Source organism: Arachis ipaensis, chromosome B09, assembly GCF_000816755.2.
Source record: "Arachis ipaensis cultivar K30076 chromosome B09, Araip1.1, whole genome shotgun sequence".
Lineage (NCBI taxonomy): Eukaryota > Viridiplantae > Streptophyta > Magnoliopsida > Fabales > Fabaceae > Arachis > Arachis ipaensis.
In genome coordinates this window covers 138,919,990-138,936,022 of record NC_029793.2, presented here as the reverse complement: position 1 = coordinate 138,936,022, position 16,033 = coordinate 138,919,990, and the positions used below count along the sequence as shown (strand labels likewise).

Here is a 16,033-nt window from a genome sequence, read left to right as displayed (position 1 = left end):
AGCTTTTAACTTAACGGAGCTAACATTTTAATGACGTTCGGGTACTATCAACAGACGGATCCAGCCTTTCATGGGTACAAAGTCACTTTTTTTCTTTCATGGGTACTTTTGTCAGCGTTCATAAAGTTCATGGGTACAAATGGTAGTTTTTCCTTATCAATTATAATAGACAGAGTACACATTATTTTAAAAAGTCTATTTTATCCTTGATATATGAAAAAAATTCAATAACTGCATCTATATCCCTTCATCTTCTTCCATCAATCTGATTTGTATTTTCAACAAAACTAATTTATAATTTCATTTTTATAATCCAGAATAAATTCAAATAACAAAACAAAATTTTACATAGATATATATTATTAGGGTTTGTGTCAAGAAGATTAAAGAAAGCAGAGAAAAAAAAAGAGAAATAAAATTATGAATTGCAAAGATGAATGTAAAAATAAAATTATGAATTGTAAAAATGAATGTACTCTACTTCAGTAACTTGTACTCAGCCAATATATGTACTCAGGATGAAGGTGAATAATAACAAAGATGAAAAAGAGAAAAGAGAGCCCTTATTTGTGGAGAAGGAAAGTGCGTGGAGAAGAAAAGAGAAAAAATGAGACAAAGGTAAAATAGTATAAAAATATAATTTTATTTGTGTCTTTAAGTAAAAATTTGTGTCTTACCTTTTTGAAAAGACACAAATTACATGTATTTTATAGGTATTCATGTGTATCCGTGTCTCTCTCAATTTTGTGTCTTAATAACCAAACAGTAAACATGTATACCCGTGTCTATGTTTTTGTGTCTTGTCTTCAAAAACAAACGCTACCTAAAGCATGGAGCGCATCTTCTTGTTTTCTAACACAAAAGGGAAAATCTCCTTGTCCTTCATATATTCTGACTTTTCTGGCGTTGGTGAGCAGTTTGTTGTGACACATCTTTCAGATAAATACCTTTGCCTTTTGCAGCCCCCTCCATTCCCATATAATCACCTATCTTGATTGGTGTGGTTTTGACCATCCTGCCAACGCCTTGAAGGTCGCATTAGTGGAGAATTCACTATTCTCCAAATGAATCCAACCTAATCTGGTATTCGCAATCCTTGGTGGGGGTGCGCTAAGATCTTCTTGATGATTTCTTCAGGTAGGTATCTCTGTAGTTCTGTTAAGTTTCATTCATTGCTTGCATTACTCTATTCCCAAACTGTGCTCTCCATATCTAAATTATTCTGTATTACAAATGGAAGCAGGGGTCTCGCCTCTTCTACCCAATATCCGCCCAGAATTTAGTGGAAAGTCCATCCCCAATAAGGAAGAAAGACATTTCGTTGAATCTAGGCCATAACTTGACTAGCTCTCTCCACATGCATGAATTTGAACTTTTAGTGCTTGGTAGAACATTTTGGTTATCTTTGTATCTGTATTTGTGCTGAAAGACTTTTATTCATAGAGGTTCTGGTTCCTGGTTTAGCTGCCAAATGAGCTTATAAAGGAAAGCTTCATTCATTAAGTTTAAGTTTCGGAACCCAAGGCCCCTCTCATGTTTGGGGAGACATAGAGTTTTTCAATTTACTGCATGGTAATTTCTTTTCCTTTCATCATCTCCCCAAATGAAACTTCTTTGAACTTTTTCTATTTTCATGCATATGGACTTGGGAATTCTCTCGTGCTATATTTCAAAATTTAGATTTGGGCTTATAATAGATTGTGCTAGAGTAGTCCTTTTCGCCTGTGATAAGCACTTGCTTTTTCACCCTTTGAGTTTTTCTTGGACTCTCTCCAGAACTGTTTTATAATTCTCCTTGCCCTGTCTGTTGTTGTTTAGCATGGCGCCTAAGTATCTTCCAATCTTCTTGCTCCCTTTAAAATCTGTTTTGGCCAAAATATCTGCTTTGACAGCCGCACCAGTATTCTTATATTAGGTAGCGTTTGGTGGAGAGACAGAGACGGAAAGACTGAGATTGAGAGACAGAGACTAAGAGACAGGGATTGAAATAAATATCAGTATTCTGTTTGGGAGACAGAAATTGAAACAAGAATGAAACTCTAATTTAATTTGCACAAAGGGTAAAATTGGAATTAATTAATTGAAATGAAAGTATTTTAGGTATAAAATGTTATTAAAGTTTCAGTCTCCATCTCTAAAAATTTCAGTCCCTTGTGTCCCTACTTTTTGGAGGTACTGAAATACTGAAATTTTAGAGACAGAGACAGAAATTTTAGTACCAGTCTCTGAACTAACAAACACGATACTGAGTCTCAGTCTCTCAGTCTCTGTCTCAGTACCTCAAAACAAACGCTACCTTAGAGAACACTATAGAAGTTTTGGCTGCATTAAATTAAGACCCGAGGCTTTACAAAAGCTATCTAGGCAGTCCTTAGTCATTTTCATTTGCACTTGAGTAGCTTCCGTAAATAGGAGAAGATCATCCTTGAAAAGGAGGTGTGAGATTGTGAGTCTAATGCTCTTCATTGTTCAGTAAATTGTGATAATTTATCCATATAAATAACAAAGAGATAAGGGGATAATAAATTTTCCTGTCTTATTCCTTTCTTAAATTTAAATTTTTTTGTTTTATTCCCATTTCATAGAACACTGTAGCTAATTGAATTGACTCCGTTCATAATGAAGTTGATCAAAGATCAAACTATTCGATATTTTGAATTTTTTTTTTGTTTGTCTTTTATGTAGTTCCAATTAATTCTTTGATATGCTTTTTCAAAATATATTTTAAATAATCTAAAACAGCATTTGAAATGCCCCAAAAAATGTTATTGGGCTCAGTTTAGGCCCCAAAAATCGGTTTTTTCAATAATGTACTTAGGACGTCTAACAGAGAAAAAATGTGTTTCCTAGATGTGGTGTTTTTAAGGTGATAATTTGATAGAAGTTATGTTTTGTATAGTAACTTGAAAACTAAAAAAAGACAAAAAGAAAGATAGGTATATATAACTTTTGTAGTTTTGTTACACCCGATCTATAATAATTTATTATAATTAATTAAATTATAATTCTCACATATTTTAACTGAAAATTCTCAACTCATTATTTTGCGGACATTTAAGGATTGGTGACTTTCTAAGATAAGAGATAACATATGGTGAGTGCTCGTAAAATTCAGATTACTTTTTTCAGTCTATTTATGTGTGACTGCCGATGCGGAAACAAATTGTTATATTCTAGAATTTTGGTGTCAAGTTGCATTCTTTTAAGTTGATGAAGAAAGAAAAAGAAAACAATAATGGGCCCTTTTTCATTAACGAGCTGCTCCCACAGAAAGTTCTCTATGGTCATGGAAAATGCCGCTTTATATTACGTGCACCACCTGTCTTTCTAGTAATAATAAGTTGAAATTTAGGACCCCAAGCCAAGTTTGATACATCTTTCTTTATAACGGATTCAATTAATGCTTATCTTAATGCCGTATGATTCTTCATCAAATATAATTTGATATATGCATGCATCAGTGACTACGGCAGAAGTAATAACTATATGGTTTTATCATAGAGATTATTATTTAATTAAAATAAGAAAGTCAAATATATCTAAAGTAACCAGTACATTGCCGTAGCCCATTTTTTAATTGTTCTTTTTAATTGGATTAAATCACCACTTGGCTTTAATAATGATTCCCTTTAAAATTTATTTAAAATGTTTTTTTAATATGATCAGTTTGGATGGAGTTGACTTCCATGTATACAAATTAAAGTGGACCGATTCAATTAGTGGGATCATCTTATATACTCCATTACATGTGCAAGTTGCAGTTTATTCTTTCCAAATATCTTCTTCCATATTATGTGAACCGTTATGAAATTACTAGAGACCACTCACGATACTTGAGTCAATAAAGATTTAATTATTTTGTCGGTTTTTATAATTTTATTAAATTTTTAATTAAATATTTATTTTTTTTTCGTTGATTTTAATATTTTTGTTATCATATGATTTAATTACAAAATCTTATATAATATAAAAATTGAATTAAAATAAAAAAAATATAAGAATTTAATTAAAAATTATAAAAATTGATAGAGTAATTAAACGTGAATACATAAGGAGGGAAGCTAAGGTGTTATATCCTATGTGTAGTTGTATACTATATAGTAACGAAAATGGCCCTTTGTTGGTCTCACAGGCCAAAGTAGCAAATTAACTAAAATCAGTGCGAATAAAAGAGAAAAGAAAATCTTTGATAAGGAATCCCCACACTACCACTGAAAAATCTGCTCAAAGATGAAAGAAAAATCATAGAACTATGTATAAATTACTATATAAATATATAGAATGATACTTGGTTGTACTTTTATATATATATATATATATATACTCTTTACTCAAAATTACTTACTACGTAGTTTTATTTTCATGTCGGATCCTTTTGGTAGGTTGTGTGTTTGAGTAGGATCTTCCAAATCTAATATAGATTATGAACCCACTATTACAAGTGGGATATTGTAAATAATATTACTTGACACGTTGTATTCTTGTATATGCTATATAGTGTGTGTACTGATGCATTTCTCATTAAAAATTTTGTAAGATTAGATTGCGATACAGATCGTGTGTCTAGGTATAACTTATTAATATTAGTGCCACCGGTAACATTGAAATTTGAACACTATTGAAACTTCTCTGTAAATGAGAAAAAAGTGTTATCTTCTAAAAAGAATTTACAAACTGGTCACTGAAGAATCCTTCATACTCGTAAAAAGGAGTTAATTATGATTAAGATATCCGAAATTCCCAACTTCTTTTCATCAAGTAAAAGTCCTAGTCTCTCTCTCTTTTATGGATCTAAGGAAAGGTTAATTGGACCAAAGGTTAATTGTGATTCATTGCTAACATGACACCTTTTATCTTGTTATTTAATAAAATTTTTAAATTTTATTATTATTTAAGTGATGATTATTACAATATAACTCTTGAGCTGAGCCTAAAGTTATGGTTGGTCTAAAAAATTTTTTTTAAGAACATATCAATACATAAATGATAGAATTTGGATTATATTCGTATAGAATTTTGTGAATATCTCACAGGATTTGTCTAAATCCTTTTTAGATATATCTACTAAATACTATAAATAGAGTCTAACTCATACTCAAAGTATAACATCTAATTCTAATTTTCTATCTCTTAGATTTTTTTTATGTGAAAATAGGATCACGGATCCAAATAAAACAAATACTAAATAAAATAAAGTCTTAAAAAAGTTATCCCTCTTCTATCTGCATTGAGTTGCAGGATAATAAAATCCAGAGCTTGCTCACAAAGATGGAGGCCATGGGAATTTTCATGTGTATGATTAGCCAGAGCGTCCGCCATAAAGTTTGCTTTCCTAAAAATATGTCTCATTCGAAAATACTCAAGTTTAGCTAGTAAAGTCCGGCCCTAATTACACGAATAATAGAGTTGGTTTCAATAATCAAGCTCTGGATGTTAAGTTTGGTCGCAAGCTTCAGACCAATGTAAATGCCCCAAAGCTTTACTTTAGTTATGAAAATCTTTCCAATGTTCATCCAAAATTCAGCTACAAAACGCTCGTGACAATCTCGAATTAATCCTCCACAAGTATCAGTCTTGGAAGTTGATAAGAAGGAGCTATCTGGGTTGAGCTTATAGTCTCCTTCCTCCAACGGTTTTCAACCGATGTGCTACATCCTAGTATAGGTGTGCATTTTTTTACTAGTCTCAGTTAATGAAATCACCTCTTCATATCTTTTAGTAAGATTCTGCGCTAAATAAGCAACACTATTACTAGAGATTTTTTTTTTAATTAAAAATCAACTCATTTCTATTTCTCCATGCTGCATTGCACACAGTGATAAAGTATATGGCCCAAGAGGTCCCATTATATTTACGATTCACCAAGCTTAAATTCTCCTCCATCCAGCTGTGAAGATCTTGATTGAAGAAGTCTCTTTGCAAGGTGCTATCAACGCTGCCTACCCAGGCATTTCAAATGTAAGGGCAATCTCTTAGCACATGGAGCAACGTTTCATCTTGACCAGGACATCTGGGACAGCTTGCATCACTAGTAAGTCCCCTTTTCTGTCTTTTAGAATTCGTGAGTGGAGCTTTATGCATAATGAGCCAAACAAAGATTTTAAGCCTCTGAGAAATTTTTCGCTTCCAAATATGTTTGGTATAGTTACCCGTATCCTCATCACTCTCATAGAACTCTTCATAGGCTAATTTAATAGAGAATTTGCCGTCTGGTTCTGAAAGCCAGGCTATACTATATGGGCCAAGGTTCATCTGGGGCTTTCATGAGACGAATGACATCCAAAATGTCCTTAAGAAGAACTTGGTGCAGCTTTTCCCACCTTCAATGACTATTTTGGTCAGCAAACCTATTAACTTTCTCTTCAAGATCACCTGTCGCAAGATTTTCTAAAGCAACAGACTTTAGTAATTCAATTTCTGGAACCCAATGGTCCTCCCAAAAGTGAACGGTTTTTCCACACCTAACCTCAGACGATGCTAGTCTTGAACTGGTTCCACACCTTGACTATACCCTTTCAAGCATTGGGCAATTAGGCTTTTGGTGTACTTTAGGAAGGGCATCGATCACCCCCGCACCCATATTTTGATTTCATCACCTTAACCCATAGGGAATTAGTCTTAGTAGCTAAGTTCCAAGCTAGCTTCATGAGGAACAAGTCGTTGGATTCTTGAGCTTTTCAAAGATCAAGCCCTCCTCGATGCTTGGGTTTGCACATTATATCCCAATTAATAAGATGAATTTTTCTCTTACTCTCACTTGATCCCCAAAGAAAGTTCCTGCAAGCTTTGTCAATTTGATTGCACAATTCTTTAGGAATCTTCATAGTTTGTATAACATAAGTTGGAATGGTGGAGAAGATAGATTGATAAGGGTACATCTTTCGGCAAGAAAAAGAATTTTTCTGTTCCAGGAGCTTAACTTTTGGTGCATTTTGTCCATAATAAATCGAAAATGTTGCTTGTTACATCTTTCATGAATGAGAGGCACACCTAAATATTTTTTTAAGTTGTTGGTTAGGTTAATATTTAGGTGCAAGCTTAGGTCCTGTCTGACAGTGTGATTGAGGTTCTTAGAGAAAAAAATGCAAGACTTCTGAAGATTAACTTTTTGTCTCGAACTTTTACAAAAAATTCTTAGGGCTTCCTTAATGACACAGACCTGCTCATTATTAGCTGGAGCAAAAAGAACAAATCATCTGCAAAATAAATGTGAGAAATCTTAGGTCTCCCTCTAAAGAGGATGATAGGCTTTCACTTCTTATTATTCACAAGAAAAGTAATAAGGTGGGATAATCTTTCAATATATAGAACAAAAAGGTAAGGGAAGAGGGGTCTCCCTGTCTAATGCCTCTGGTACGATAGAAATCTTCTGAACATGAGCCATTCTAGAAGACATTCATAGCTGGTATGAAAATGCAGTGAAGGATCACTTTAATTAGATTCTCTAGGATGTTGCAATCCTTAAGCGTTTCCATGACAAAATTCCTGCTCAATCTATCATAAGCTTTCTCAAGATCAATTTTTATTGCCATCAATCTTGTCCCTGAGTTTCTAGTTCTAATGATGTGGATAACTTCTTGAGCAACAAGAATGTTATCCGCACTCACTCTTCCTGAAAAAAAAAAACTAGCTTGATTATCAGTAATAAAAGAAGACATGTATGGTTTAAATCTCTCGACAATAATCTTAGTGATAATTTTGTAGCACATATTACAAAGATTTATAGGTCTAAACTGCACAAAATTTACTGGAGCCTGGACTTTAGAGATAATAGAAATAAACGTTTGGTTAACGTCCCTAATATGTTTAGGATCTCTGAAAATTTTTTGAACCCAAGAAAAAAGAGAATCTTTAATAGTATCCCAAGCAATTTGGAAGAACTTAACTGAGATGCCATTTTTGCCCGGTACTTTCCAAACTTCCATATTAAAAACAGCATTCTTAATCTATTCGAGGGTGACATTATTACCAAGCATAGTCACTCCCTGTTCTAAAATCTCTGGAAAAGAACCTGTAATCGGAAAGAAAACATAATTAGTATCAGCAGTGTATAAATTTTTTAAGTAAGATACTCCCATTTTTTTAGGATAGTAGGGTTATCGATCCAATTTCCATTAGTATCCTTAAGAGTTGTGATCTTGTTTCTTCTTCTTCTGCCATTAGTTTTCTGGTGAAAATACTTTGTGTTCTTGTCTCAAAATTTGATCATATTACATCTTGACATTTGTTGCCAATAAGCTTCTTCTTGGATAACCACTTCTTCATATCCTTTCCAGAGGTCTCTTTGTAGTTTCTCCAAAAAAGGGTTGTAGCCGAAGGAGCTTTTACGGTTTATCCCCTCCATATGCAGCATGATACGGTTCTTTTTCTTTAGAAAATGTCCAAAGACCTCTCTATTCTACACCTTAGCTTTGTCTACAAAAGAAGATATGTTAATAAGGAGGTCTCCATTCTTATTCCAGCTATTTTTCACAAGATTATTGTAGTCCTTGTGTAATAACCACGGTGTAAGGAGCTTGAAGAGTATCTCTTTCCTACCCGAACTGGTAAAGTGAAAATCCAACAGGATAGGTAGATGATCCGACTTGAGTTTAGGTAAATGTCTTATGCTAACATTAGGGAACGCATTGGTGAAATCAAGATTGCATAAAAATCTATCAAGTCTCTTCTTTGTATTCCCTCTTTGGCAAGTAAAAAGGGGTCCGGTAAAGCCCAAATCATTTACACCGCAGTTATTGATGCAAGATTGAAATCTTTTATGGTCTTGTGATAGGTTAGAGCTCCCTCCAGTGTCATTTAAGGAAAGGATTGAATTAAAATCTCCCTCAATACACCACGGCTCTCGAATGCTATTAGCTAATTTCTCCATGTGGTTCCAAAGCTTCCTTTTATTAGCTAGGTGCGGACTTCCATATACAACTATAAACCACCAAACATTATTATCTGAATTTATAATCCTTATGTGTATAAGTTGATCTTGAATAAAGATATGTTCAACATTTCAAAAAGCTTTATTCCAAAAATACCAAATACCGCTAGCAAATTTGATAGCTTCACTGATGCACCAAGAGTCAAAACCTAGTCTTTTAATAATATTTTCAGCTTTGTTTTCTGATACATGAGTTTCCAAAAGCACATAGAAATTAGCTTGTACCTATAAGCCATATCTTTAATAATAATGGAGAACCCTCTAGAGGCAGTTTCTCTACAATTTTAATTAATAAAATTCATTAAAAAAAAAGAGTTCAGAGTTCTCTTGATGGAGCAGGTAATCAAGCCTTCATAGGCTTTGGGCTTGAGAGAGATTCATCCCTATCCTTATACCGATCTTTGATGAGCATATCTTTCGACCCAAAGCTCTGTTGTTTGTCTCCAGAATCAATTGGGTTATTGGCTGCACTGCTGCCTCCGTGTTTTGTACCCTGTCTTCCCATGACTCTCAATATGATTGACATGGTGGCATGGTCCGTAATACCAAAAAAAGAGATGTGTCTTCCATTGTTGTGTTTTTTGGCTAATTCTTTTTGGAGTAAACTAAAGCTTCTCCAGTAATTCTGGTGGCTATTTTTTTGTTTCTTTTTATTATGTGTATACTCCATGATATCTCTACTTAGTTTTGGTTATTTGGCTTTTCATGGTTTTGAGTGATGCTTGGTTTGTTCTGGTATTGCTTTTGGTTGGGACTTTTTTTTCTTTCCTATGTCCAGGACTTTCTCCCTCAAGTTTGAGGTGGATGCCTTACTTTTTGGATGACTCTTTTGGACTTGCAGTTTATGGTTATACTTGTAAGTATTGTTATCATGTTTTTCTTGATCTTGCACTTTTACCTTGATTGGATTCTAATTGTGCTCATTTTTATCTGCAATATTTTTTTGCATGCTCTCATTATTGTCATTAAGAGTTTTCTCTGATAAGACTTGGAATTTGGAACCATAAAAATTTTCTTTTTTTACTTTGGCAGAATCTAATTTTACTCCTTCTAGGATTGCGTTTAACCTGTATCCACGGTCCAAAAAGATTTTTATTAATGGTGAGTTTATTATTTTTTCCTTCCTTATTAATAGTAGGATTATTCCCTTCCTCTACTGCTGACTATTGTGCCTCAACCTGTAATCCTTGATTTTGCACCATAATAGTCTCACTCTCATTAGGGGGTTTCCTTTTCTGATGATCCTATTAGGTTACTATTATTTTTGTCTTCTCCTCCGTGTTTCGGCGTCCAGCCACCATCCATGGCTGTTTGAAACACTTGTTTGAGCATTTCTCCCACAAATTCTGAGCAGTTTTTCATCCTATGTCCATATTGCCCACACCTAAAACATACTTGATGGAGCCCTTTGTATTTGAGTTTGAATTCTTTCTCCAGAGCCGTGAAAAAGGGTACAATCTGCTTTCTTAGATCAATTTTCACACATATACGAGTGAATTTTCCTCTAGAATGTATCAATGTAAGTTCATCAATCTTTAGCATTGTTCCTAAGGCTTTTCCTACCTTCCAAAGAAAGTATTTATTGTAGAGTTTCGCTGGAAGGTTTAGAATTCTGACCCAGACAGCTACCTTGTGTATATCTATATCGTGTGGCATGAAGAGGGATTTCCAACCCTATATTAAGAGGTAGTGATCCGTTATCTTTCAAGGTCCTACGAAGAGGGCGTACAAGTAGTCTTGATTAGAAAAATGAATCAAGAAGAAGTTCTCCTCAGGATCCATGACTCGAACCACATCTTTCCTAGCCATTATTTTTTGAGAATTCATCTCTCCATAGCTTAGAGATTGAGGCTTTTACCAAGAGATTTCACTATCAGTGATAGCTTTCATGGCTTGCACCAATCTTCATACTCCTCCAAAGTGACTTCAATGTTTGGTTTGGGATTGAAGGGAGTCTCCAAATCTTTTCTAGCCTCCAAAGAATTTTGATTCGACATGTACTCCTCTACAACCATCTCAGCTATTTCTTTTGGGTCGAGATTATTAAAACCATTGCCAACCACCATATCCCGGTAGGATATCTTTTGGAATGTTTCCTCCACCAATATTCCCTTCTTGAGTCTCTATTGGACTGGAGAGAGGATTGGTTTCTATCTCTACAACGTTATTAATGACATCTCCATTATTTTCTGTATCCGTTCCTGATTTTTTATCCCGTCCATTTTCACCTTCTTATTACTTTTAGCCACCAGATCTTCTTCTTTGGGAGACCTCTTTTCGATATCATTTAGAAAAGTTTCAGAACTCATAGAAAAAAAGTTCTTTTAGTGAATTTAAATTTAAAATTTTCCTATAATTTTGTTAGACGAGCATAAATTAAAATTTTAACTTTATATTCTTATAAACTATATCAAACTTATATTATTACTGATAAGAAAAGTTAGTTTTGATTTATTAAATTATTTTACGCAATTATCTAATATTTGGATAATTATTCACTTGTAAAAAATTATTATTTTATCTAATATAGCGATACGCAACAAATACATATAGAAAACTCTTTTCCAAATTCCAATATACTACTTTGAAAATTACTGAAAAAGAAGGAATGATAAAAGTAGAAATCACGTGAATTGCAACCGTCAAATACATCCCACCAAGTTTGAGCGTGGTGTCGTCCTCCCACGACCGGTAACGGTTAACCCGCATTCTGTAAATGCACCCTGCACCACTCCGCACGCGATCCCCACCCAACCCATTACGTGTTCTGTGTGAACACACCCACGCACTCACTCACGCTCCAAGTCCCACCCTTTCGAACAGGTCAACCGCCAAGGACATAACCGTCATTTCACCACCCCCGGGAATATGACAAGAAATTGCATTTTATTTTAGTTTAACTCCTAAAGTGGTTGCCTAGTATCATATCACCATCATATATTACATTATTATTACACTCATCGTTATCATCATATTAACAAATGTCATTTAGGCGTTTACTAAACTTAAGAATGATAATTGAAAATAATAGTACTACCTTACAAGGAAAATCTCTTTCTTAGCAATGAGATTTAGTTACCTACTTACCTACATAAATTAGTTACACTAATCTTGTTTCTTCGCAACAAATGTGAGATATGTACAGCTACCTAATATTACTACGAATATTCTATGCAATCATCATCAATATCATAGTGTGTATCCGTTTTCCATTAGTATAAATAAATAAAATAATATTAATTAAATTAAGTAACATAGTGTGTCAGTTTCTGGGTTGGATTTAATGAAAGCATAGTCCGTGTCTCCTCCGGAGTCAGCCTTCTTTGTTTGTCACATTTTAGAGAGAGATTGAGAGAGAGAGAGAGAGAGAGTGTGTGTGTAAATTGTGATTTGTTGAATAGGATCTAAAGCGTGTTATCTGAGATTAGAAGAAGACTTTTTATGCAAATTTGATGGTTAGCTTCTACTTCTTCACCCTTCTTAATCTGACTGAATCTCCCTTCAACTATCTGATTCTGTTTTTCTCTCTATCTGTTTATAATGTGATTGTGATTTGGGAAACTTCCGGACACTGTTTTTTATTTATATTTTTTTATTTTTTTGAGGTTTTCTCTTTCTTATTTATTTATTTTACAACCCCTATAACTTTTTTAGAATAAAATGAAATAAAAAAAAAAAAGAGAAAATTTATGTTTTATGGTTTGTAGTGATGAGGTATGACCTGTTTTGAGCTTTGTGGATCTAATGTGTTTTTATGATTTCAGCATCTAATTTATAGTTGAAGTTTGGTGTTTAAGTGTTGTTTTGTATATATCAATTGCACCTTTATGTCTTAGATTATTCTCTGCTTGTGTGCTCGTGTGATAGACATTTCATTTGATTCCTCACCTTGTAACTTCAAAAGCTAAGAGAGAGATAGATGATTAACTGAAATTTGAGCAATTAGATTCGCTTCTACATTCACATATACAAAAATAGAGGTGTTTGCCACTTTTTCTGTTTGTCCTTGTGGTGGAAAGGGTGTGATTGTGATGCTAATTCTAATGCTTTGATAGAACTTTTATTTGGATTTGGTTGCTCTTATGAGAAGCTAGATTTAGGAGGTTGAAGGTGTTATTCAAAAACCCTTAAATTGTTTCTGACAAAAGTCTGGAATTTCAGGCTGCTTTAGCTTTTAGGTTCATGTGGTGCTTTCTTTTTATATATATGAGAATCTTCTTCTTTTCCCCTTTGTGCTTTACCCTATATGTCTTCCTTCTCTTTTATTTCTTGATCATTAAGTATTGAAGATGGAATTTAAATTAAAGTTTGGTTTAATTTGCAGCTCCTCTTCAAACACTGCTAAGACTTGTGACATCTGCCAAGTAACTAGAGTGGAATTTCAAAGGGGATTTTATGACACATTAGATTCTTGGGGCTGTCACTCTATTTGAACAGATGTCCTTCCGTAGTATAGTTCGCGATGTAAGGGATGGATTTGGAAGCTTATCAAGGCGGAGTTTTGACTTGAGGCTTTCTGGCCATCACAGGGGCAAGTCTCGTAGCTCTGTCCACGAGTTGCATGATCAGCCTCCGGTTATACAGAACAGCCGGTGGGCTAGTCTTCCACCTGAGCTTCTTCGCGATGTTATTAAGAGGTTGGAAGCTAGTGAGAGTACCTGGCCTGGTCGTAAGCATGTGGTTGCGTGCGCAGCTGTGTGCAAAACCTGGAGAGAAATGTGCAAAGAAATTGTGAGCAGTCCTGAATACTGTGGGAAGATTACTTTCCCTGTTTCCCTGAAACAGGTATGATATTATTGTTCTTGTATCTTAGTTCTTAAAACTATTTTTGAATAATTCGCATGATGTAAGAGAAAAGATATGATTGTTTGAATATAAGATTCCCAATGTTTACGTTTTACAGCCTGGGCATAGGGATGGACCCATCCAGTGTTTCATCAAGAGAGACAAGTCTAAGCTGACATACCATCTCTTCCTTTGCCTTAGTCCTGGTACACTACTTGTTTCTGCTTTAACAATTGTTATTGATTAGAGAGTTTTGTTTCAATTGTTTCCTTAATTGGAATTTTATAATATGCAATTAGCAAATAGCAATTCTCGCCCTGGATGTTGTTGTTTCCGGAACTTGTTCTGAATTCATAGCTGTTCTCTTGCAGCTTTGCTTGTTGAAAATGGGAAGTTTCTTCTTGCTGCAAAACGAACCAGAAGGACAACTTGCACAGAGTATATTATATCAATGGATGCAGATAACGTATCAAGATCTAGTAGCACTTACATTGGAAAACTGAGGTGCGATATTTCCTCCCTGGTACACTAGTTTTTTTTGTGTATGACATTCACTTAGTACTACTTACTAGTCATGGTATTTGAAATTATCCAAGAATAAGTGTAGAAATCTGTGGAAAGGAAATAGTAGCCTTAGCCTCATTTTGCAAAGTGCTAGTTAAGTGTTGGAGAATATATATGTACTTGTATTAATTGCCACTTGTTTCAGGTCAAATTTTCTTGGCACCAAATTTATAATTTATGATACACAGCCTCCCTATAACAACGCACAGCTGTCTCCACCGGGCCGGAGCCGCAGGTTTTATTCGAAAAAGGTCTCTCCGAAGCTCCCTAATGGCAGCTACAACATCGCCCAGGTCAACTACGAGTTGAATGTCCTTGGTACTAGGGGCCCAAGAAGGATGCATTGCACCATGTATTCAATCCCCGCATCATGCCTTGAGCCCGGCGGCTCGGTTCCAGGTCAGCCAGAGCTCCTTCCCCCCTCCCTTGAGGATTCTTTCCGGAGTATCTCCTTCTCAAAGTCGATAGGCCATTCAACTGAATTTAGCAGCTCCAGGTTCTCTGACATAATGGGCGCGGGCAATGAGGACGTGGAGGGAAAGGAGAGACCACTAGTCCTTAAGAACAAGCCTCCACGGTGGCATGAACAGCTGCAGTGTTGGTGCCTCAACTTCAGGGGAAGGGTGACCGTCGCCTCGGTCAAGAATTTCCAGCTGATTGCTGCAAATTCACAACCTGCTGCTCCTCCTCCTCCTGCAGGAACAGGACCACCAACATCTCAGCCGTCGCAGTCTGACCCTGACAAGATCATTCTTCAGTTTGGCAAGGTCGGCAAGGATATGTTCACAATGGACTACCGGTACCCTCTATCAGCATTTCAGGCATTTGCCATATGCTTGACTAGCTTTGATACAAAACTGGCTTGTGAATAGTACAGAGATTATATTATTATATTGTGAAAAAGAAAAAGAAAAACAAAACAGAATTCAATCTCCATTTCAAGTATTTCATAGGATAGTGTACTTCCCTTTTGAGTCATTTAAGATTTTACCCCTCATAATAGTCAAAACTGTAAAGTTTAAACAATGTGTGTCTAAATGTCTCATTCCATTCTCTTCTTCATTGCTATCTTTTGCTATTTCGTCTTTTCTCCTTTTGATCTTCCTATGTTAGTATGCCTTAAAGTTTAAGCTGTTTCTGTCAAACTTTGTTAATGCAGATTTGCATTCTATGTTTCAGATGCAATGAAAAATATAGCAGCATTCAATTTCCCTGATTGGCTCATTGTATGGGATTTTTAATTATTTTGCGAGACTTTGAAAGATGATTATGTAATGCATCATGTTAAATGCTGAAAATGGACCTATATATATGCTTATTGCTTTACCATGAATTGATAAGGGACTTGAATAGTTTGATTAGGGCAACTCTATCTGAAGTTATAGACTCAACAAAATCAAGGCAATTATTTTGTTGCATCTTTTAAAGAGTTGTTGGACAAAGTGGAAGCTTTCTTCTTCTCTTGGTCCTTTATTTACTTTATTTCTGTGTCTTTTTTTTAGATTGTTCAGAACACATTTGACCCATAAAGAGGAGAAGAGACTAAAATATCCTCTAGTTAGATAAATGTTCTTCTTCAGCATTGCCATTAAGAAACGAATAACTTTCCACAGAATATTTATAACAGATTCTTAACAAAAAACAAACATGCAAAATAAAAACAGAAAATAGAACAACCACCACCTTATAACAATTACATTCAAAGCCAACCCATGCCTCTGCTGTGATTATGGAGATTTAATATCCCTCTTTCAT

The 16,033-nt window shown here is 34.8% G+C and overlaps 1 protein-coding gene and 1 long non-coding RNA gene across 4 annotated transcripts; both read left to right on the top strand.

Annotated features, from left to right (window-relative positions):
- Positions 829-2,437, top strand: LOC110266335. Its single transcript, XR_002353592.1, has 3 exons — positions 829-1,137; positions 1,244-1,915; positions 2,302-2,437. It is a non-coding gene; the product is annotated as an uncharacterized LOC110266335 (long non-coding RNA).
- Positions 5,847-15,491, top strand: LOC107618111 (tubby-like F-box protein 8). Of its 3 annotated transcripts, XM_021110788.1 has the most exons (6): positions 5,847-6,031; positions 9,708-9,785; positions 13,254-13,714; positions 13,833-13,920; positions 14,086-14,218; positions 14,424-15,491. In XM_021110788.1, the coding sequence occupies exons 3-6, from the start codon at positions 13,367-13,369 to the stop codon at positions 15,148-15,150; spliced, it is 1,296 nt and encodes a 431-aa protein (XP_020966447.1). In that variant the 5' UTR covers positions 5,847-6,031; positions 9,708-9,785; positions 13,254-13,366; the 3' UTR covers positions 15,151-15,491. The 3 variants fall into 3 exon arrangements, with proteins under 3 accessions (XP_020966447.1, XP_020966448.1, XP_016175538.1); XM_021110789.1 differs by lacking the exons at positions 5,847-6,031; positions 9,708-9,785 and adding an exon at positions 11,888-12,059; XM_016320052.2 differs by lacking the exons at positions 5,847-6,031; positions 9,708-9,785 and adding an exon at positions 12,086-12,384.